At 24.7% G+C, this 25,105-nt stretch overlaps 2 protein-coding genes and 1 non-coding gene across 3 annotated transcripts; all 3 read left to right on the top strand.

Annotated features, from left to right (window-relative positions):
• Positions 1 to 6,547: 6,547 nt before the first annotated feature.
• Positions 6,548 to 18,363, top strand: Bma-hst-3.2 (Uncharacterized protein; the record flags this gene model as incomplete). Its single annotated transcript, XM_043074438.1, has 6 exons — positions 6,548 to 6,611; positions 6,917 to 7,214; positions 17,028 to 17,182; positions 17,407 to 17,499; positions 17,635 to 17,817; positions 18,152 to 18,363. 6 exons carry the CDS (start codon positions 6,548 to 6,550, stop codon positions 18,361 to 18,363), a joined length of 1,005 nt encoding a protein of 334 aa, XP_042930372.1.
• Positions 18,364 to 21,039: 2,676 nt separating this feature from the next.
• Bma-vps-26 (vacuolar protein sorting 26 homolog, putative) lies at positions 21,040 to 23,676 on the top strand (the record flags this gene model as incomplete). Its single annotated transcript, XM_043074437.1, has 8 exons — positions 21,040 to 21,042; positions 21,187 to 21,252; positions 21,460 to 21,604; positions 22,078 to 22,234; positions 22,451 to 22,615; positions 22,837 to 23,012; positions 23,256 to 23,398; positions 23,542 to 23,676. 8 exons carry the CDS (start codon positions 21,040 to 21,042, stop codon positions 23,674 to 23,676), a joined length of 990 nt encoding a protein of 329 aa, XP_042930371.1.
• Positions 21,345 to 21,416, top strand: Bm14516. Its single transcript has one exon. It is a non-coding gene; the product is annotated as a tRNA-Pro (tRNA).
• Positions 23,677 to 25,105: the final 1,429 nt, after the last annotated feature.

Below are 25,105 nucleotides of genomic sequence, written 5' to 3'. Positions count from 1 at the left end.
TATACCTTAACATTTTGTTTTTGTTTGTTTGTTTGTTTCTCTTTCTTTGTTTTTTAACTAACTTTTTAAGACAAATGATCGACGTGAAAACATTATATTTACATTTATCATTGCATGATAAACAGATGCTATATTCAACGTTTACTTAATAATGCGTTTTTTTTTTACTTAACAATAATCAGTTATAAATAAGTTTATACGTTATACGTTAATTGCTACAAAATTTATTGAAAATTTTTTCCTTCTTCTTTTTTCTTTGTTGCGTAATATTGAAATGAATTCAGAAATATATTATAAAGTTAGATAAATATTGTGCTGTCAGTGATTTGTCATTTTTCGGATGAAAAAAAATGAAGCAAATTGAGGAAATTCATGAAGGCTTGTTTCCTTCCAGAAATATAAATCATAATAACTCTGAAATGTAAATTCCTGGAAATTCCATCGAACAATTATGCCACATTAGTAGGAAATTGTATTCCTTACGTGTTGAATTACGTTATATTAAGTATTTGATTAATGAATTGATTCATCAATTGATTTATATTTGAAATAAATATTAACTCCAAAATTTCTCATGTTATGATAACTATTGGAAGCGGACATCAAATATTAGTATTTTAAAATAAGTATTCATTGATTATAAAATTTTATATTTTCAAAAATTTTTCAAAATTCAATTACTAATAAATTGATTAAGTTGAAGCTTAATATCATAATTATGATTAATTTTTGGTTGTTTTCATGACACTAAATGAATAGAGACTTCATGTTTCAAATGATGACTATGAGAAAGATTAGGAAGCAGGTGTTAATGATAGTGGTTCTCGTTTATGGTTCATGTAATCGTAAAGACAAAACAGAACATACGCATACATCGGATTATGGCGCAAAATGTTAGCAAAAAGCTCGATGAAAAATACGCAATAATTGGAAAGTCAATTGTTAATTATCATGCAAATGTGCAGTTGTTCTTAATATTCATCCTTTTCATCGTTTCACTTCACCAACACTTCGCGGCTTCCTTTCATTTAAATGAATTTTTAAAAAGGAGAGAGAGAGAGAGAAAAAAAAAAAAAAGCAGGAATATGTTCATTAAATTTATAGTTAATGTTAATTAAATTAGGATGGTTAATTCCATTTAATTTTTTTTCCCTTTTTTTTTTTTTTTTTTTTTTTTTTTTTTTTAAATCAGACACATTTCATATAAAAACTTACAGGATCATTAATTCTCCATCTTCTATATGATTTTTTTTTTTTTTTTTTTCATTATGGTACAGTATTCATTGAGAAAAGATTTAGTGACTGATTATTTTCATTGTAAAATGATATGTTAATAAACTAAAATTGTTTGTCATAAATTAAAGAGCATCATATGTTATCATATTAGATGTGAAATGCTAACTGTTTCCACAGCTGCTTGGTTAATTAAATAGCGATCTTTAGTGATTTTATTTGCATATATGATTTAGAAATTTAATACTTTATGTTTAAATGATTTTTGCAAAAGAAGAGATTGAATAAAAACTATTATTTCAATTTTAAAAATTGTTTAAAAAAAATTTTTTTTCAGACAAAAACAAAATTCATCCATTTCCGTTTTAGTTTGCTTGATTTTTACTTCCTTTTCTTTTTTCGTTTTCTAATTATTGTTAAGAAAATATTATTCGTAACAATAACAATTAAAGATTGATTTCATTTCACTTTTTTTTTCTCTCTTGATGAAAGGAAAGTAAGGGGGAGAGAAAGAGAAGATGAAGGTAATGATTGAAATATGACTGGTCTCAGGATGACCTCCAAGAGGTGTGAAGAAATGATGGATAATATTGATGGAGGATAGGTGAAGGTAGAAGTAGTAAGCAAAGAATGAAATGTCTTCACCGCAATGTGCCGTTTTTATTGGCCATTTAATATTTATCAGTGGTAAGGATCATCAGACACATAAATAAATTTAAGTGAAACCTTTGAATAAATGATCAAATTTGGGGAATGAAAGAAGTGAATGCTACAAGTCGTGATATACAATTTTACCCTCCTGCTGCTGTTACTGCTGCTATGTTCAAGGTCAATAGCCTTCAATTCTTTCATTTTAATTCTCAGTCATTTTAATCTTTTGTTTAATGCATACCTGAAAATGAAATCTTATTTGTTTGATTAATTATTTCCCTATATTGGAAAATGTTTCAATTGATTAACTGATAATTGCAATTAATTATACAAAATAATAATATTAATTTGGTATATAAAAACAAACAAATAAAACAAGCAAATACTATATTATGCAAAATGCATAATAGAATGATTATTTTCAATAAGAATTTCACGTATTTTCTTTTATTTAAGGAAAAAAAAAATTTTATTAAATATAGTTATAATCTTTTATCACTGAATTATTTATTCATATTGCCAGTAATACAAAAATTTATTTATCAATCATATTTACTGTATTAAATCAAACAATACAATTTGTATATTAAATCAAAATTTATTCCAATAACTATAACGATTAAAATATATGGGATAATATAAAATATTAGCATAACATATGAATATTGACTTGCTGTTGAAATTTCATTTACCCTTGGGAATTAAAAACGATATTAATGGAGAGAGAAAGAGACAGAGAAAGAGAGAGAGAGAGACAGAAAAAAAGATGAGGACAAGAATATATCTGAGATTTATCTCAGAATAATGATAATGAAAAGATGCTGATATCATATTGAAAATGATAGGAAATGCTAAAGGAATCATTTGCAAAATTTGTCAATCCTGAAATAGTTATCTTGAAAACCTTAAAAATGAAAAAGGATAATGAGTTAATCCAATACTAATTATATGCACAATTCGTTTCCATACATCTTTCTTTTCACTAATTGTTGCTGCAATATGCTTCAATGCATTTCCATTTCCTAATATTTTTATATTTATTCCGTCATAATGCTAATTAGCACAATGTATGAAAAAAAGGTAAGAGAAAAACAAAAAAAGAAAAAATGCCAAAGAAAAATTTTTCTTTTAATTATAAATAATAATTATAAGCATTCCTCAATGTTATGTTAATTATATCCTTCAATTTTGCTATTAGAAATGATGAGCAAGAAATTTCATTATTAAATGACAATTTCTCTTCTTTTTTTGGAAGTATTCTTTTCTTTGTCAATATCAGTTAATTGGCTAAATTCTTTCTATCATCTGTATTATCAAATTAACAATAAAAAGATTTAATTTTTTTTTTTTAAATTTTTGTTAGAAAATTATTTAAACAGCAATTATTATTAAAAGATATAAAACGAATAGTTACTGGAAGTGAAAAAGAAAAATGGTATCAATTTTTGCTAACCTGACCCATTTATTCAGTACCATGGTAACTAGCCTTCACCATCTGCCTAAAATTATGCTAACCAGTCTTATGCCACATTCATTTTATTGTCCTATCAATTAGATTCATCTTTGTTAATATTTTACACTTGTATATAAAGCAATGCTTTTTCCATTACATGGGCTAATTTAATTTAAACTATTCCTTCTTTCAATATTATTTTTTTTTTTTTTTGCCCAAAAAAAGGTTGCACACAACATTAAATAACATAATATTTAAGTTGAAATTTTAAATTAATTTTAATTAAAATTAACAAAAAATAATTGGAGTAATTCTGCCTGCAAAATTATTGTTATCACATTTACCAATAAAAACGATGAGAAAAAAAAAAAAAGAAGATTTAAAAAAAGCAATTATGTAGAAGAGAACAGCCAGAGGCATTTAAACGATCATAAAACGAACATCCGATTCCATTTTCATCAATTTGTTACCTTTCCAACATTGATCTCTTCTACACATACACATACAAATGCACACACATGCACACATATATATATATATGTATATATCATATTCTATTTACTGTCAAAAGCTATCACAAATATCTAATTATGGTGGACAGCCAATGATTGTCTTTCTTCGTCAAATTGCTTAATTGTAATTTTAATATATCAAAAGAAAACAAAAGAAAAATTCAGATATAGAGAAATTAACAAATTTATTTAAATTATTATTGTCATAATTATACCATATAATTATTATAAAAATTTAAATTTCCATACGACATAATTTTAATTTATAATTCATATTTTTGTAAATTGTAACAACAATTTATGTTCCTCCAAGATGTATTTGTATTTTTATATTTTTGTAAGATACAATCATAGTTTATCTTCAATGAATAATAATCCTGAATTAATAAGTATGATAGAATACAATTTAATGATTAAGTCAAAAAAAAAAAACCAAATTACAAACGTAATTTAATTTAAGTAAATCGAAACTTTGATTAATTACGATCTTTTTTCTTGATTACAATTTTTTTCTTTCTCATCTTAAGCAAAATTATATCTGATATTTTTTTCTTTTTTTCTAATTTGGATAATAGGTAATAATTACTATAAGGATTAATCACATTTTTGGCTAATGTTACATAATCATATTATTAGGATAAAATTATTTTAGGATCCAAAAAAATTGTTAACTTTATTTCGCTAATTATTAATTCAGAATGAATTAATAACCAGAAAAGTGGTTCAAAAGCTGCGTAATAATTGTTAGTTAATAAGTAACAAAAAAAAAAAAAAATGATATATCATTTGGCTATCCGAAAACAAAAAAAGAATACATGCCTAATATTACTTTGACTTTAAATTTTTCGTTCCTTTTTTGCTTAAAAAAATATATATATAATTTTTTTTTTTTTGAAAATTATAAACCAGTACAATTTACTACTTGATAATTTTTATTGTTTATTTTTTCGTTTTTCCTAAAATGTTACACTTATATTCGATTATTTAGTAAACAATTGTATTTAATCATAATACGTATATTTTACACTAACAAACATGGCTAATTTAATTGAATTTATTTAATATTGATTATATTAGATTGTACAGCTAAATCAATATTGATACAATTTTTTTAACTTAACTAAATATTACCAGAATAAAAATATATCTAATTGGCTATCTAATTGCACCAATTAATTGCTAATATAAAATTAGAACAAGAAGTATTTGACTTTTGCTGGTTTGTTGATTTGATTTCGACATATGCGCTCATACTATGCTTATATGATTTACATATTTCAAAAAATTATTATATCAATTTAAGTTAAATATTGTAGCACTAATCGAATTAATAAAAGAGTCTTAAATAGAATTATTAACTTAATTTTTGGTTAATAAAAGAAAAAAAGAACAAGAAAATAAGTGTCAATCACATTTTTTAATACATTTTAATTAGAACTTGGGTTTTTTTAACTTTTTTTTTTCGTTTTATCTTTTTCCTTCCTTTTCTTTATTCTTCCCATTTTTTAAATCTTTGAATAAAAAAAGCAGTGTTATCGAGTGCCACCTGTCGTTTTTGGTTTTAGAAAAACAAGAATGATTTTTTTTTAAAAAATTGATTCTCAAATTACTGGAAAATTTTTTTTTCTCATGGAAAATTTAATATTTGACAAAAAATGTTTAAGCAAAAAATTTCCAACTTCATGATAACTGTTCAAGTGTTAATTTAAACAAAAAGAGGGAGAAAAGGAAGGGAGGAGGAAGAAAAAAATGGAAATTTCAAATTCAAAAAATTTTCAAACTCAATTAGGTTCAACTGCTATTTAGAGCCTTTTTACTTTTTTCCACACCTATTTCCTTTTTTTGTTTCACCTTTCCCGTTTCTCATTTCAAACTATGTATTGCTTTTTTCATTAATTTCTTTTCTTTTTTACTGTCTTTTCCTCTCCCCCTCTCTCTCTTTCCGTCTTTCTTCCTTTCCTTTGCAGTGTTCAGAAGTGAATGAAAAATTCAAATAATTTCATAAAAGTATGAATTTCAATGTTTGACTAAATTTTTGGCTTTTGTTTTTTGTTTTAGAAAAAATACAATGATTAGCCGTTAAAAAACTTGTGGTTCAAAAAATCTTGCACTTCTTTCAAAAAAAAAAAATTTCTTTCATGTTAATTATTTAGTGATATTCATTCAATTTTGAGTCATTTTGTTTCTATTAATCTGAATAATAATAAATTTTAAAATAATTTGAAGTTTAGTTAATTATTTATTATCAATATATTTCAATATAATTGATAATGATCAAATTCACTTTTTTTCTAGCACATAAAAACAAACTAAAATTTAAATAAAAAGTTTGAGATGAAAGAATATTAGTTATATTTGAATTAATTTGTATACATCAGATTAACCTAATATGTTTCAATAAGTTACGCATTGCATTGTTTTCTAGGTTGAGGAATTATTGGCTGATTCAAAAATTAATTATGTTTAATATATTGCAAATATATCATATATATATATATATAATAGGGATGAATATCTGCTTACTTTTTACGCATAAATAAATAAAAATTTAAATTCACCACGAAATAGAAAAAGAAGTGAAAAAGCAAGGTAGGATAGGATATTAAGTGCCGAAGGGGGAAAAAGGGGAGGGAAAAAGGTAGTATTAGTAGAAGGAGAAGGTAAGAGTAAAGAATAAGAAGTAGTAGGAAAAGGAGAAATGCGAGGAAGAGAAAAAGAGAGAGGGAAAGGAGAAATTAGTTTAATTTTGGATCCATTGAAGAGTATAACGATTCGGGAACGCCCAATGCAATGATAGTTAGTTGTTGCTAGTTGTCAGTGGTAGCTGATAGTAATACTAGTAGAAGTTAATTATATTCTTAAGAAGTTATTAGTAATAATGAAAGAGCTTAAAAAAAGGGGTAAGGGTGAGAGAGAGATATTTGGAATAAATAGATCTGGAAAGTAAAAGAGTGATAAGAAATGATAAGAGATGAATAATTTTAGAAAATTACATTAATGGAATAAATTTATTGTTGATAGCTAATAAATTAAGTTAAACTGATTAGTCAATAATTTTTTTTTATAGGTGAATTATACAATGCTAATATGCTGGTATCTATTTCATTTATGTATTATTTCATTTGCAATATTATTCTAATTTATACGTATCATAAATTACCAACAGTATACGGTATGAACATAATTGTAAATGATACCGCAATGATAGTACAAAAGCGCTTTCCGCAAGCAATTATTATTGGTGTTAAAAAAGCTGGTACACGAGCACTTTTGGAATTTCTTCGTCTTAATCCAGCAATTAAAGCACCTGGACCAGAAGTACATTTTTTTGATAAAAATTTCGACAAAGGATTCGGTTGGTATCGGTTTGTTTTTTGTTTGTTTATTTGTTTGCTTTTTTGTCCTTTTCTTCTCTTTTCTTTGATCCAAAATTTATCAATTTACTTTGCATACAAAATATTCCGATGGTAATATTACAATTAGTTTAATTAATAAAAACCGATTATTATGACTAAGTAATATAAAAAGTGAAGAATTTTTTTTTTACAAGACTCTTCCTAAAATAATCCCATGATAAAAACAAATAATTTAAAAAAAATAGTGATAATAATTATTACTATTAATCATGAAAATAATAGTAATAACAACTTCATTTATTCCATGTAAATATATTTAATTTTATATTAGTATAGTTTGTCATCAAGTGAATATCTTCATCTGTTAACTATATTTTATATTGCATTCCACTTATAATATGCCAATTTTAATTAAAACAATAGCATAATATGGACAGAAATTTTTTTTGTTAAGTAAATAAGTAAATGAGTGAATAAACAAATAAATATTTCTTACTTATTTAATTTTAGAATTTCAAATTAAATATATTTGTATGAGAAATAAAAATTTTTTAAAATTATATTGTTTTAATGAATAGAGATTTTTAATGAAAAATGATATAATTTTAGCAACGGACAAATCTTTTTTTTTCTTTTTTTGGATAGCAGATGGATTAATTCAATGAATTTTTTCTAATAATGAGTTATGGTTTAATGAACATGGAGTATCATCATCATCATTCGATGGTTTCAATTTCCTCTGTTACATGTGGCGTCATTGATCCTTTTTATTTTTCACCCTTCTTGAACAATTCAAACATTTCGTATGATTAGTTTCAGGATTTTCTCTTTTCTTCTCTAATTTCCCTCTCTCCTTTTTTTTCTTCCTCTTCTTTTTCCCGCTTTTATTACTTTCGTTGTTTTTTTCCTCCCCTCTTTTTCCACTTCACTTAATAGCCTTTCTTAAATATCATTTATAAATTTACAAGTACCACTTCGCTAAGATTACTGTAAGACGATCAATTATTTAAGTATATGAAACTATTCACATACTTTTACATCATTTATTTACATTTTATTTGAATATATTTACTTAACACGAATATTTACACCTTTACTTTTCTTCTTTTTTTTTGCTCTTCCATTTAATATTTTTCCTATTTTCGTTTTTTCTTTCTTTCTTCCTTTTTTCTTTTAAAGAAGCATTTTAATTTAAAATTTATTAATGTAATATGTAAGAAACTATAATAATAGCATATTTACTCATATTATTATATTATTAATAATATTTTATTTAATTTTATGAAAAATTTTTTTTTTCTAATTCAAAATTTATTAAATTTAGTATGTATTAAGAGTAAAAATAATAGCATTTTTTTTTCTTGAATACCTCACAATCAGCTATATCTAAATTGATTATCGCATCTCAATTAAATTTTTTTGACATAAAAATCTTCATTTAACGAGAAAAAGTTTTTCCATTTTTCGAATTTGCATTATATCAAAGATTTAATTGGCATGAATTTTCATTTTTATTTATTTATTTTTTGTTGTTCAAATGATGGATGAAGCAGTTAGACCCAATGAAAAATGTAATATATTTATGACAAAATCAAATGTGAAATAAATAGATTTTGCGCTGACTGAAAAAAAAAAAAGATTCACTGTTAATCTGAACTGAAATGAACTATTTACATATATTATCAACGGATAATAATGATAAAAAAAATTTTTTTGCATGAGTAATTATTTAACAAATTATTAAAATTTATTCGTTTCTTTTTGTATTCATTTATTCACAAAGAATGTTAACTGAAACTCAATTAAATAATTATTGTTTATACAAAAAAAAAGATAAATAAAAAATCTTTTACCATCTTTGAAATAAGGCTTTAAATTAAAATTAATGAAGTAAGTACGCAGTTTTATTGATTTTTTTCATTTCTTTTTTTTCTTCCGTTCTTGAAAAAAATCAGTTTAAATATGTTAGTTGGAGCAAATATAAAAATGTGTAAAAATTTAATTTAATAAATATTTTATTGAAAGGAGAACATAATCCAAGTTAAAATATGTTGTGAAACTTTTAATTTTTTGTTTCAAAATTAATTTTATTAATTTAAACGACATTAAAACAAGAACAGCAATATTTAAATACATATTTGTCCTTTTTCTTTTTCTTTTCTTTTCCTTTCCCTTTTTTTTTTTTAATTTTGGCTTTTCTTTTTTTCTCTCTATAAAAGATGAATTAAATTTTTTGATTAGCATTAAAAACTCGATGATACTTGAAAGACATTACTTAGAGCATATTTTTTGATTGTCTCAATTTAAAATTGATTATTCTAAAGTTCAAATTGACTAGACGTATTTGAATTCTTAATTTTTGACCTAATTCAAAAAAAAATGATTTTTTTATCTTTTCTCTTCATTTCTCCTTCTTTTCATCTTCTTTTTTCCTTTTTCTTAAAATTAATCTCGTGAAAAGACCTATTAACTTGCTGCTGCACTTATCATTAAACTCATTTAGCAGTACACGATAGATATATGGGGAAAAGAAATGGTGAACAAAGTAATTTATAAATGAAAAAATAAATAAATTTTGTACGCTAATTTCAGCTATTACTCTTTCAACTCTTCTTTTTTTCTTCTTTCTTTAAATTTTTTATTTTACCTGATATATTTGTCAATTTTAAGCGAAAAAAAGGAAAAAGAAAAGTTCAAGAATTTTACAAATCTGTTATTTTCTCTCTCTTTTCTCTCTCCCCCTCTCATCAGTTCTGTCGCTTGCCTTCTCTTTCATTGTTTTTAATATCTTTAATTAGGATTATTTAATTTTTTACAGTTAAAAGAGTGGGAGAGAGGAAGGGAGAAGAAAAAAATGAATCAAAAATTTTTCTTTAGGGGAATTTTGTTTAATTTAACCATAAAAATACTTTCTTTTTCATCATCTTCTTACATTTATAATGACATTATCTTTTGTTAATAGACTTATTTCAAACTTTCTAAATTATTTTCCCAGCATTCATTTTGAGGGTAGAAAAAAAAAATTCAAGAAAAGCAAAAAAAAAAAGTTAAAAGGAAATAAAGTACTTAGATTTATTGCTTTTTTTGTTTTTCGTCATAAATCTGATATATTATTATAGTGGTGACACACTGAAATTGCTATTAACGAATTAAAAAATCAGATTTGAAAAGATAAGCAAATAGATAAATGAAAGAAAAAAGGAAAAGCAAAAGTGAGTAAATGAAAAGGAAGAAAATATCTCTTCTATAAAAAGTAATAAATTATTTTGAGTCTTCTTTTTTAAATAATAACAAGAACAGTAACAAAAACACTAATAATAATAGCAATAATAATGGTAATAATAATAGTAATAACAATAATAGTAGTAATGATAATGATAATAATAATAATAAACTAAATAATTAGATAAATAAGTGGTAGTTGTTATTTACGATATCGAAAAAATGAAAATGTAAATATTAAAATGGAATTTATTCTTCTCTTTTTTTTTCCTTTTTCTTTTTTTGGTGCACTTTAGTTGCTATTTATATATTTTGCATAATCGAAAATTACCCATTAAAGCCTTTTCAATTTTTCTTTTCATCTACATTTCTGAAAAATAAAACATTCCAATCTATTTCTTAAAAAAATGTACTTTGAAATAATTTAAAAATTTTGTTTCCATTGAAAGCTATTTTATTTGTTATTTAATTGCAAATGACACAGTTTAAAACAAATATTAATAATATTATTATCATTTCCTTCTGTTAAAAATATTAAATAAAAGAATGAGAAAACAAAAAACGATCAAAAATTATATAATTAATAAATGTCAAAATAAATGAATGAAAATAATTTTTATTCATTATTTATTCATTTCTAAAACAACAAAAAATTTTTCTTCTACTACACTAAATTCAAGCATATTTTAATTTTTAAATTTCTTTTATCAAAGAATGCAATTGCTAATGATAATTATTTTTGAAATTGATTAAGTGATAAATTATTAATGGGTGTGTTGAGCTATTACATATTCAACGAATCATTATTTCTGAATAGTTTATTCATATAATTTCCGTTTTTTATGTTTTATTGATATTAACTCCATTCCATTTGATCATTTTCTTTCCTCTCTTCTTTTTTCTTTTTGTGGAAACGATACATTAACGTTAAAAATTTAACGATTTCACATTAGCTTCACTCATTCTTTCCCGTTCTCATGTTCTTATTCATCCCTCACATTTTACTTTTTTCTTTCTTTTCACTTTTTTTTTTGTTGTTATGTTTATGAAAGAATTTCTTTTTCGTTTTTATTTTTGCAATAAATAAAGTTAATTCTTATTGTACTAATATAATTAGTTTACTTCATACATGAAAAAGAAAAAATAGTTTACTTTTGTCATATAATGGTAATTGTTAAATGCTTAATGTTTTTTATTGATATTAATTTAGCACAAATTTTTTTGTTAAATTTTAACTGTTTCACATTTCCTTACTTTTTATGACCTTAAAAGATCTATAAAATGTAAAATTTAATTATCCCTACCTTCTAAAATGAAGTAAAAAAATTTGTTGGTGATTAAGAATTATTATTATTATTATTATTATTATTATTATTATTCATTTCTAACTATTGTTACTATAACTATTATTATTCATGTTAATATTAGCATTAATAATAATTTTATTAATACTGTTATTGTTATTATTATTTGCTATCACTATTATTATTTCTATTTTACTAAAGCAGAATTTGACTGTTATAACTTGAAGAATGGTTAGAACAATATCAGAACAATGCTAATTCAAAATTAATAATTTGAGAGATGAAATAGCAATTTTAACTAAAGCTGGATAAGCGATAATAAGTTATTTTCATTGTTATTTGACGAACAAGTTTGATTACGAGTAGCAATTAATCCTTTTGTTCTAATTTTTAAACAATCCCATATAAATGTACGAATTTATTCACATTATAGATCCATGTTAACAATTGATATGTTGTGCAACTAATATTAATTCATAGTTATATCTGTTTTAATGATTAAATTTCGTTTTGAAAATATTTATTAAACGACAATCATTTAAAAACTTCTTTCTTTGAATTTTATTTCTTTCTTTGTTTTGAAAAAAATACGACTAGAAAAACTTTTACCCTTTTATCTTAATTCAGTTAACATTTTTTCCGTTCAACAACATTAATTTAAAAAAACAGAAGGGAACGATTTGAAACTTTTTTTATTGTTCAACTTTTAATTTGTAACATGAAATTTCTATCATTATTTATTTCTTTGTCTTTTTTTTAAAAAAATGGACTAGAAAAAGAAAAAAATATTTATTTTCCAAATGAAACATAATGTTTATTTCTTCGTTTTTTTTTTTTTTTCTCCATAATATTAATTATGAAAATAAATTAAATAAAGAAAGGTAACGAAGAAATCATTATTTTAATTGAATTTTGTTTTATATTTTCTCACAAAAGATTTGAAATTTTGGGGAGAAAATAATTGCGCAAAATATAATTTGAAATATTTTTTTAAATCCAATTTTTGATGTTTAAAATATAAACGTTATAGAAGAAAAAAAGAGCAATAAGGATAATAATATATATATATATTTTATGAGTATATATGCGTGTATGTATTTATGTGTATGTGTGCACTTAAGCGGATTGTTTTTTTTTTTTTTTTTTTTGAAATTATTTCATATACTTGGTGAAAAATAAAAATGGTCATCAAATGAGATGGTAAATGTATACGTCTTCATATTTGTGTACTAAATGGATCGCTTTTAGATAGTCTATTTATTATTTGCTTCAATCCACTCAAAGAAAAAAAAAGAAAGAGAAAACAAAATAGTAAAAAAATACAAATAAAAATGCGAGAAAAATGAGGTAAAAGATGAAGGTGAAAAAAAATAGTAAGGAAAAAAGTTTGTTAAAAATATTACAATAAAATTAAAAAAATTGGTGTTAAAAAAAAAAAAAAGGAAAGAAAAAGATTGAAATAAAATGAAAGGATGAAAAAAGATGGAAGAAGAAAAGTGGAAGAAATAAAAAGGTATAATTTAAATGATTCATATTTAATTAAGGACACTTTCGTAAATTTATCCTAAAATATAATTTTCTAACCCATTTCTTTTTTTAAATTGTCCGCAGTGTGAAATTGTTAACTGTCAATTGTCACACTATCACTATTTGATATAATCATACTCATTTGACAAATGTGATCATTTATTTACATGAGATTTAGTGCGAGTTTCGGATTGCGGTCCTTCAAACTTAAGATCTTTATCATTTCATCTATCGATAACCTTTTCATTTCTTACCTTCATCATTTCTTCCTAGTATTGTCAAATTGAAATTTGAACTTTATTTATTTAGAAGAACAAAAATTACAATAAAAAGAAAGGATCGTTTAAATATGATAGTGATAAGAGGAAATGAAACAGAAATGATATATTATGATATATCGTTTCTGTTTAATGTAAAATATTATGATATGAATGTAAAATACGAAGATAAAAATAATAATTATTTGAAAATTACATTAGCTATAATTTATCATATGGAATATGGCATGACTAGAATTATTTGATAACTAATTAAATAAATAAATGAATAATTAATTAATATGATATGTAAACAATTTAATAACTGCTATCAGAGATGTAGGGGTGAAACAAAAATAAAATGACGAGAAAAAAGTTTTAATTATTAGACAATAATCCTATATGCTAAAAAGAAAAAAAAAATGATAATGAATTTTAATTTTACAAAAGTTGATTAATCAAGCAATTCTTAATTACAATTAATCTTGTTCTTTTTTTTAAATAAAAATTTAAAAAATAGTTGATCATTTCATAATTACAGTTTTATTTTCAAATTTGTTTAAATAAATTTCATTCCTTTAATATGCTACTTGAAATCTCCGGTTTCATTTTTAAAACAACGATTGAAATTTAGTGTAAATAAATGCTAAATTAAAATGAAGTGAGGCATCATTATTTGTTAATTAACCTTCACTAATTAATTTGTTGAATATAACAGCTGATTCGTAGGAAAAGTGAAGTTTGGTACACTTTGTCAGATAATAACAGGCGCATTTTCGCAGTTTTGTCAGTTCTTGACATCCCATACCAATCATTTTATATTAAAATGAATTTGTTAGCACTCAAATTATTTACTCCGATAAATTTCGCTGCACTTCGTTAGGCAATTAAACAGAGATACACACATATACAAACACACACACACACACATACGTATAGTTCTTATTAACTAGTATTGTTTATTGTTTGGGTAGGAGTTAATGATTATAGAAAGAGGAAGGAGAAGGGGGAAAGGGAAAAGGATAAGGGGTCACTTGCATTGCTATTTGAGGTTATCCATCATTTGATAAACATACGAAATGATTATTATTCAGGAAGTTTCCACATCAAAATGAAAATGGAAAATTATTTTCCAAAATGAAGATGTAATAAAATTTATAAAACTTGTGAATATGTAAAATTGAAAAAGAAAAAAGATTGTTAAAAATTCTTTCATTTTTTAACAATTTTTATCGTTCCAATATCTTCTTTTTTTTTATTTCATGCAAATAAAAATTACCTTTTCATTTTTTTTTTTTCTTTTATTAATGAAATGTTGTAATTCAAAGTGTTTGAAATTTTTCGTAAATTTTTAAAAATTAGTACGTCATCGTAAGGATTGAGCAATTTTATTTCACAATATATATATTGATAAAGTAGAAGGATGCTGAAAAATTTATAATTACTGAATGCTAAATTGAAAATTAATTGAAAGCTAATTCCATTCCATTGTTAACAATATTGCATTATTGGTCAACGTGTGATCATTTTGTAAAAGTTTCACTCTAGAGAATTTTCAGTAAAATTAAAAATTCGATTTTGATAATGCAAATACTACCAAATACAACAAAATGGATGAAATAAAAAAAAAAAAAGGGAAATATTGAGTAAAAGATTTATGGTTAGAAGTGTAAATGAAATTTGGTTAAATAAGGAGACAAAATCTAAAAGATAGCTAGATGAAATAGCTTGTTATCAGATGAGAATGAAACGAAATAGCTCTAATTGCTAATTAGCTTCAAATTACAAAATTGCTATCTTATTCACTTATTCTCATTACAACCAATCTTAATCCATCTCTTACTGCAATAAATTGAATTAGTGCAAAATATATAGGCTTAAACTGAAAATTTGTTCTCAAACTGCCAATTCATTCAATTGAAATGCATTCCAATTTTCATTTCTCATCAAATACATATCGTAAATGCTAGTATTACCGTAAATTATCGTTTTCTTTTTTTTTTTTTAAATTTTAAGAAAACAACAAACAGAAATTGAAGTAATTAGTCTAAAAAAAAATCATTTGCAATATTATAACTCTGTTTTCTTCTTTTTTAAATTTTTGTTTAATTACAGTAATAATAATTACAATAATGATTAAAATATTCTAATAATATTTTCAGAGTTATAATAATAATAATAATAATGACAATAATAATAATAGTAATAATGACAATAATAATAATAGTAATAATGACAATAATAATAATAATGTTAGCAATAAAATTGATAATAATCATATATGATGCTGAGATAATCGTAGTACTATTAATAAAATCAAACAGTAAATAATCGTCAATTAGATGAAAATATAGCATAGCAAACCAAATAAAATAATCGTTAATTAGATGAAAATATAGCATAGCAAACTTATTGTGATGTAATTAAAGAGGTAAGATTTTGCAGGGAGTTTTTGATGAACATCGCATGGACATAATAAGAGTGATTTTAGGGCGGCTTTGTACGGGTAAATATTAAAGAGAGAGAAAGAAAAGATAGGCGAAAAAAATGAAACGAAAAGAAGACAAAGATAATACCAAAAGAATTTTTTTTTAAAAAAAGAAATAGAATAAAAAAAAAAAAAAAAAAAGAAATAAAAGAAAAATAGAGAAGATGTAAAGGATAGTATCAGTTACATCATATTCACGGGTAACTGTAGAGGATCGTTTACTGTTAAAAAGAGATGATTGGTTGATGACCCCTAACGTTGGGTAAATGTCAAACTTTTGTCTTTGAAGTAACCGACATACTGTCAACCTGAAATGTGACAACTAACTGACAATCTTATTTCTCATATTTATCTCAAATGATTGGTCTATCAATTTTACCCTATTGTTTCAAATGACTATTTCAATAAATTATACCCTTAATACTATATGTTAAAAATATCTTTTCTTGCCTTTTTTTTTGTGCAAATCATGCTTCACCTTATTAAATTGTATCTAACTAACCTTATTTTGGCTCTCTCTTTCCCTTTCTTTCTTCCTTTTTTTTTCTTTTTTTTTCTCTTTTTTTAAGAGAAATATTTCAAATTACAAAATGAAAGATAATAATGACAAAAAAAAAAAGCGAGAAATATGACAAGAGAAATAAAAGAATTATTGAAATGAAATAAACGATTGTATATTCATATAATCGTTGAAAATAAAAAAGTTAAAATTACTCAAACATAAATATATTTTGAAAATTCATAACTATGTTTTCAAATTATTTAAAAATAAATTGTAAAAATTTTAGAAACAATAAAATATTTAATAGAGATTTCGTCAATTTCTATTTTAATATAAAATTTTGCTTTTATTTTTTGCCTATAAACATCTGCAAATCATATTGATTTAATATTAAAATTTAATTTTTCTTAAAAAGAAAATGATCAATAAAAGAGTGAAAAGAAAAATTTAATTATTACTGATATAAGTTGTTCTAGTAATAAAAAATGCATCAATTATTTAAAATTTTCTAAAATATTTCAGAAATAGAATGCCAGAAACAAGCATTACAGAAATAACAGTGGAAAAAACACCGGCATATTTTGTTAGCAAAACAGCTCCCGGACGTGTTCATAGTTTAAATTCAACAATTAAATTAATTGTTGTTGTACGAAATCCAATTACCAGAGCTATATCAGGTAATCGTTTTATTAAATTTTATTTCAATATTTTATTTTGAAACAGTATTAAAATTCTCAACAATTAGTTATAGAATTTAAACATAATTTTAGATAAAAATTTGCAATTTTTCTTTTCAATAATAATACATTTTATTTACATCCATTTTAATAAATCATTTGCTGATTTAAATTTTCTAATATAATTTTCATAGTTTTGTTAAAATTTTTCTTTTTAATTTTAGATTATACACAAACAATTAGCAAAAAAAGACGAGATATTTTGATGCCAAGTTTTGAAGAAATGGTACTTGGCAATAATTCATCAAATGCGACCGGTTGGTGCTTCAATTATTATTATTTGAAAAAAAAAAGCAACTTGTTAATATTAGAAATTTTTAGAAAGATTTTAAAAATAAGATTTAAAGAAAGTAAGATTAAAAAAAATTGATCGAGAAATTTAATATTTAAAGGTATGAAAAATGGTGTTAATGCTTCATGGGGTGCAATTCGAATTGGAATTTATCATCGACATATCCGACGATGGCTTCAACATTTTTCGCTTCATCAAATTCATTTTGTGGATGGTGAACGATTGATTACAAATCCTGCTGCTGAAATTTATGCTGTTGAACGATTTTTAACTGTTAAACCAGGTAGAATAAATGAATGAATTTATTTTAAAAAAGCTTTTTTTTTTGCCCAATATTTCAATTTATGATAAAATTATGAGCTAAAATTTTGAATTAATATCATTTCTTTCTTTCTTTTTTTTTTTTTCTTTTTACATTTGCCACATAAAACTATAACTGTAATTTTATTACAGTTATTTCATATAGCATAAAAAAATTATATTATAATAAAATTAATCATTGTTAAACTATATTAATTTTATTAGGTTATATTTATTTTATATTTTTATTATTCTTTTTCTTTTTGCTAAAAAAAATTTTATATGAAATTAAAAATTTTTGAAATAAATTATTACAGTTGTTCGACAATCAAATTTTGCAACAGATCCATTAAAAGGTTTTCCATGTGTATTACGCAAAGATGATACATTGCATTGTCTTGGAAAAACAAAAGGCCGAGCTCATCCAAATATACGATTAGATGTTATTCAGAAATTGGCAAATTTTTATCGTCCACAAAATGAGGAATTTTTTAAACTTATTAATAAACGATTTCACTGGCATATTTAACAAGCATTAGCCAAATTTCAGTGCCTTATTATCAATGCTTACTAAAAGACCTCATCTGTATTTTTTTTTCTCATTAGTAATTATTACTATTACTGTTGAAAAAAAAAAAAAAAAAAATTAAAAAGGATGATATTCCTGGGTTAGTTGAAATAAAAAAAAAAATGAAATTATATGACTTTATAATGTTAAATTTAAAAATGGATGAAAAAAGAAAGAAATATTTCTTTATAACTACAATTGCTGCGTTTCATTATAACAATTACATTTAGTGCTAAAATTCATTTTAAGAAAATTGAGAGAAAATTAAAGTATGAGAAAATTCATTTTATATTTATTGGCTATTTAAAGTTAGAATTTTTCTTGATGTAAATTTAAGAATGAAACAGTATTATTAATTATTTTCCAAAACAACTTTTAATGCTATTAGAAAATTTGGAATGTAAAATGTTATTGACAATTATTACTGATTAAGTCCATTCTGGTCAAAAGTTTTTCAAAATTTCCAGTTTTTTTTTTCGCGAAACGATTAAATTCAATTGCTACTATTAATAATTGTTTCATTCAATATCATTTAATAGTTTTGCTACTTTTGTTGGATCTCGTTTACTGTGTGTATTTTTTATGTTAAGCAAAAAATTTTTTTCTCGGGTATTATTGATTTAAATTATAATTGAAATATTTGTATGTTTTTGTTAGTATTTCAAGATGTGAAAATACATTTGCGCTTAATTTTATTCAAAGTACATTGTGGTTTCATCTTTTTTTTGGATAGTAATAAAATTTTCATAATAATTTTAAGCAATAGAATTTGAAATGAATATTTTGAGAATAAACAAAATATTTTAGCATTACATAGCAATATTTGAAATTTTCTAGCTTAATAGATATTAAATTTCAAGTTTAACATTGAAATTTTTTCATTCAAATAGAATTCTTTTGTTGTTATAATATTATTAAAATAAGATTAATATTATATTCCATTTGCGCTGTGATATTGTAATTTGCTGATATGATAATTGGTGTATTCTGTTGATAATATATAGCTTATGATTAAAGTTATCAATATGAAAAATGGGAGAAATTCTATCATGCATCTTCTAGACATATGCAAATTTTGCAAATTCATGTTTTAAATTTATTAAATATTTCTAAAACAATGAAATATTTAAATATAAACGAAGCTGTTCAGAAATTTCTATGCATCTTAGAGCTTTATAAAGGAAAAATAGTATAAAACAACAAATATACAAAACAACAAAAAATTGAAAGTCAACAAATAAAAAGATAGAAGTACAAAAATAGAAAGAGAGAAGAAACAGAGAGAGAGGGAGAAAACAACTATATGTTAAAAATTTTAGATGTTTCGAGGAAAAGGAATAATTTGTTTTCGCTTTTTTTCCTTTATCGATCTATTCGATGAAATAACAAAATGATCAAATATCAGACAAATAGATTATAATGCTTACTCTTTCATGCAAGTTTTTAAATTTCATTCCTGGTCTATTTGAAATTTTCCTCCGAAAAAAGATGAAATGATATGATAATTTCAACTATTTCTACGTAAGCAATATAAGGCTCAAAAATTTACTAAAATAATAAGGCAACAATGTAGAATAAATAGAAAAATATATAGGGAAATATATTTATGAAACATATAGTATGAATATATATGAAAATAGGAAATATATAATATGAAATAGACAATTCATTTTTATATATAGAAAATCATTTGTTGAAGTTTAAGTAAGCTAAAAAAACGAATAATCTATCAATTATATTTTAAATTTCCATTACTTCATTAAATAATTAATTTTGTAAAAAGATAAAGTTCAACGAATCCAATTCATCATTCTAATTATGTTAGTTAGTTGGTTGATAACCTAAGTGTTATAATAGCTTAAGTATAATTTTTGATATAACTTAACAGATTTCTTTATAAATCATTTAAAATACAAAGAAAAGTCACCTCAGTGTGTGATTAAAATTAAAAAAAGAACAGTTTAACATACATAAATGAAATATAAAATTATATGCTGTATATGTGTTGAAACAAAAGTTTTGCATTTCGCACTGCACAATAACGCTTTGGACCGCATTTTTGCTAGTTGTTTCATGGGTAAGCTTAGATCTGTCTGGTCGGTATGATAAAAGGGAAGAGGGCGGGGGTGTCTGGGAGTTGGAGGTGCAACGGGGTTGAAGGTTTTTTTATAATTTACATGAGATAGGGACTACAGTATGATTTCTGCAATATTTTAATTCACTTAAATTGTTCGAATTATTTTAATAAGTATCAGTGCTATATTAATAATGTTATATATCAGTTTTGTCTTAGATAAATTCACAAAAATTTAGAGATTTTACGAGTAACAGCTCAATTACTTCATTGCACAGTGATTGATTCGCTACTATCAAATATAAACTTCATGAACTTTAAATTTTCTGAAGAAGTACATGATTTATCAAGATGAATAGATTATTTATATTCATTTATGCTTCTTTTAAAGTTATCAATTTATGGTTGAGTATTCTGGAAATATTTAACAGATTTCATATGATTTTTTGTATGATGTATTTCACAACTTTCAGTTTAATATGTTTATATATTTATAAATTTACTATAAGTATTATCAAATCTATCATTACCAAGCTGGAAATATTTGGAAACGATCTTTCATAATGGTAAAAGTTTAACAATTATTTATTTATGTATATTCAAGATGCATATAAATATAAATAATAGTCTCATAAACTTATTGTTGTATTATGGCTTATAAGGAAAACTATATATGTCATGTTGATGAAAAAAAAGAAACTGTCTTTTAGGCTTTCTTTGGATTTGGTCAAGCTGCAGAAATTTCGATTAAATTAGATGATGCAGACAATAGGAAAGTTGGTTACTTGTTTTTTTTTTCTTCATGCTCGTTGAAGGCTTACCGAGGTTTGATTGCATTGAGATGAGATTTGTAGGAGTTGGACGGTATGGCTGAGTGGTCTAGTGGTATGATTCTCGCTTCGGGTGCGAGAGGTCCCGGTTTCGATCACCGGCTCAGCCCTTGCAGTGGTTTTGTTCCTTGGGTAGCTGAATGGTTATTCTAGGTAGCCAAAATACGTTGTGAAGAAGGGGGACAAGAAACGCATTTTCTATTTTATGATGGTGAAACAATATCTGGTACTGTGGGAGTTGCAGTGAAGAAGAAATTTGATCATCAAGGGATAAGAATTGAATTTATTGGACAAATTGGTGTGTTGTTTTTTTTTTTTTTTTTTTTTTATAATTTTGTTTAATTTTGTACTGTTAGCTTTCTGCAGCAAATGGCCGGTTTTTTTTTCCATGATATGTAAACAGGAAATATCGTGCTCGAGTTTCAGAAGTTTTCTTGATGAAACCTTTTCAGTAATTTCTCATTACATTGATGATGTAATTGGAATGATAAGCAACGTTCAGTTTAGTCAATAAAAAGCAGAAATTTAATAAAAAATTATGAAATTAACTGGGGTTAGACATGATTTTTGGCTCGAAAACTTTCATCATTAAATAGTTTAAACTGTTTTTGAGAAACTTTCGGTACTGTTCAGAACTGCAAACAGAATCCAAGTTATCCATTGTCTGCCTTTCTTAAGCATCTTTTTTGTAAGTGTAATCTTATATGACTTTTATTGGTCCTGTCATACCATAAATGTTTGACCTTAAAATTTTTGTAATATTCCTTTTAGAACTAAATTATGATCGTGGTAATCAACATGATTTTATAACGTTGATGAAAGAGTTGGCTCGTCCAGGTGAACTAACGCAAAATGTGGCTTTTCGATTCGAATTTCCAAAAGTTGAAAAACCATATGAATCATATGTTGGTGCAAATGTGAAATTGCGGTATGTTTTTTTTTTTTTTTTTTTTTTTCTTTTTTATTTTCGTTACTGCACATTTGTTGTTAAAAAAAGACCAGAAACAAAAAGGCATTCAAAATGTTTTGAATCTTTATTTTTTTGGTTGAGAAATTAAGAACTGTTGAAGTCTCAGTAATCGAAGAGATCGGATTTCAATAACAGTGCAGCAATAAAATATTAATAGTGCATATGTTTTTCCAGCTACTTTCTAAGAGTGGTCATTGTGCGAAGGTTAACCGATATAATACGTGAAATGGATGTTATTGTACATACACTTTCTTCTTATCCGGATACAAATAGCAGTATCAAGATGGAAGTTGGTATTGAAGATTCTTTGCACATTGAATTTGAATATAATCGCTCCAAGTAAGTGTTTTTTATTTTTTTGGTAGATAATACATTAACAGTATTAGGAATATGTAAGCAGTTGCATGTTTGTTGAACGAAATTACTGAATGTGTATATCAGAGCATTAATCGGTTTTTTAAAAGATCACTATAACAACAAGGACTTATAAATGTGGAGTTATTTATCGCTTGAGTTTAGCAACAGAAACATTGTGCCTTGTTGAAAATAATAGATTGCAGATATCACCTGAAGGATGTAATTGTTGGGAAGATATACTTCTTATTAGTTCGGATCAAAATTAAGTTTATGGAGATTGCAATAATCAAACGAGAAACAGTAGGAAATTCGCCAAATATTTTCAATGAGAATGAAACAATAGCAAAATATGAAATAATGGATGGTGCACCTGTAAGAGGTAGGAATTATCATTTTTTTTTTCTTTTTTTTTTTGATAGTATAGTCATAATTTTCTGTTTAGAATGTCACTGCTATTAGTGATTAAATCAGCAGTGTCAATTACCATTTGTTAAACACTGAAGTACACCATATATTTGAGAATCTAAAGTTTTTTCCTTGCCTGGCTTCACTGTACACGTAGTTTTTTAGCCATCTTCTCTCAGACTGTTTAAGTAATTGAAATGAATTAAGTAATTTTCAGGTGAATCAATTCCAATACGTCTTTTTCTTGCTGGTTATGATTTAACGCCAACGATGCGTGATGTTGGCAAAAAATTCTCAGTTCGCTATTATTTAAACCTCGTTTTGGTTGATGAAGAAGATCGTCGTTACTTCAAGCAGCAAGTAAGACATTCGACTGAAGTGTATATTACGTCTCAAACTATCGATCCATTTTGATCCAGTGATTAATTAGGTGTTGTTTTCTTCATAATTAGTTGAAACTGGGATTTTCCAGATTTAATTTCTAGCTTCATGTTTATTTTGAGGAGATGACATTATGGCGAAAAGCTGATAAAATCAGCCGACACATCTCGATGGAAAATATATCGGGGACAAAAACCAATGGAGAAACGGCAGCAGCAGCAGTTCAGCATACAAAGAACATTGAAGCTGGCAAGTGATTTTGACTTTAATACTAAGAAAAAACAAATATCCAACACGTTGTGTCTTCTTTGTTATTGTATTCTTCCTACTTAATGTGAATCAGACAGTGATCTGTGCATATCGTAATTTATTATTGAAGTTCTGCTATGAGTGAGTAGTTATTAACTAGAAATATTCGGGACATTAGGTTTATTGTTCAGGAAATTAAGTGTTACCTATTAATTTCCATTTAACATTAGTATCTGTCGATTGTTCACAGAAAGATTACGAATAATTTACAGTGACAATCATATAAAATAATTCGAAAATCAATATTTTTTTACATTAACTTTATTTTTAGGCCCCAGTAATAATTTCCCTTATAGCATTTTTAAAATACTATCCTAAGAAAGGTTTTTTTGAAGAGTTTACTGTTTCTGAATTTCTGAGTAACAAACAGCACGAATCAGATTCATTTATTTTGGTTTTAAAAGTACTTAGAAAAATTTACGTTCCTTTCTTTGTCAAAAACCATACATTTGTAATTCATGAATGTACATCGATGTTTCATTTGGTTTCTTGAAACGGGTGGAGGAGAAGCAGTTTTATAACTGCATTCTCATTTCTTTTTAATTTTCCGTCTGAGCAATGCAGTGAAAATCATTTTACTTGTCTGTCAGAGGGATTTATTCGCTTCCTCAAATTCTTAGTTGATTTAGGTTTACATGCAATTGCTGAGTAACATTATAATTGAATTTATCCGCATCACCAAGTATTGTGTTGCTGACAACAAATATTTACATAGTGCCTTGTTTTAGCTGTTTGAGCTGCCTACCATGTTGTCTGCTTTTTTTAAATAACATTTGAAAACGTTTCGAAACACTATATCTTTGCATATTAATTTTGTTATTTTAATATGTTTTACTTTGAAACTATGAAAGATGAGTAGAATCAGCATACATACCGCAAACGTTACTTTGGAATTCCCTATTTAATCGACTCCAGACCATCTGATGAAGTATATGCTGATCTGCAATGTGGATCGCATGCTGTATTTCGTCATATAATTTTTAGCTATTTCCAATCGTCGTTTCCACTTAGTTACATTCGCTTTAAAAGCTATTCTCTTCGTTTTTTAAACATGCTTTTCTGAAAGTATGAGATACATATCGATGCTGTGTATTTACATTTATCTATCTCTGTTTAGGTTGTCTAAATATGTTCAAGTTGTATTTCATTGCTTCTTCGTCTCAAAAATAAGTACTTGACAGTAAGTACTTACTCACTTATTTATCAATTAAGCTTCCTTTGAACATTTTTGACATAAATATTGTTAAGGTGGACTGATATACTCCAATACTAGGCGACATAATTTTTTAGTAAACGTCCCTTATGAAGGTAATAAATTTAGTAGTACTTGTCTTTCCAAACTGGCTTAAAAAACTTACGTACTGGGTTTCCCGCCAC

Source organism: Brugia malayi (assembly GCF_000002995.4).
Source record: "Brugia malayi strain FR3 genome assembly, contig: Bm_v4_ChrX_scaffold_001, whole genome shotgun sequence".
Lineage (NCBI taxonomy): Eukaryota > Metazoa > Nematoda > Chromadorea > Rhabditida > Onchocercidae > Brugia > Brugia malayi.
The sequence above is the reverse complement of the archived record's forward strand: the minus strand, read 5'-3'. Positions and strand labels throughout refer to the sequence as shown.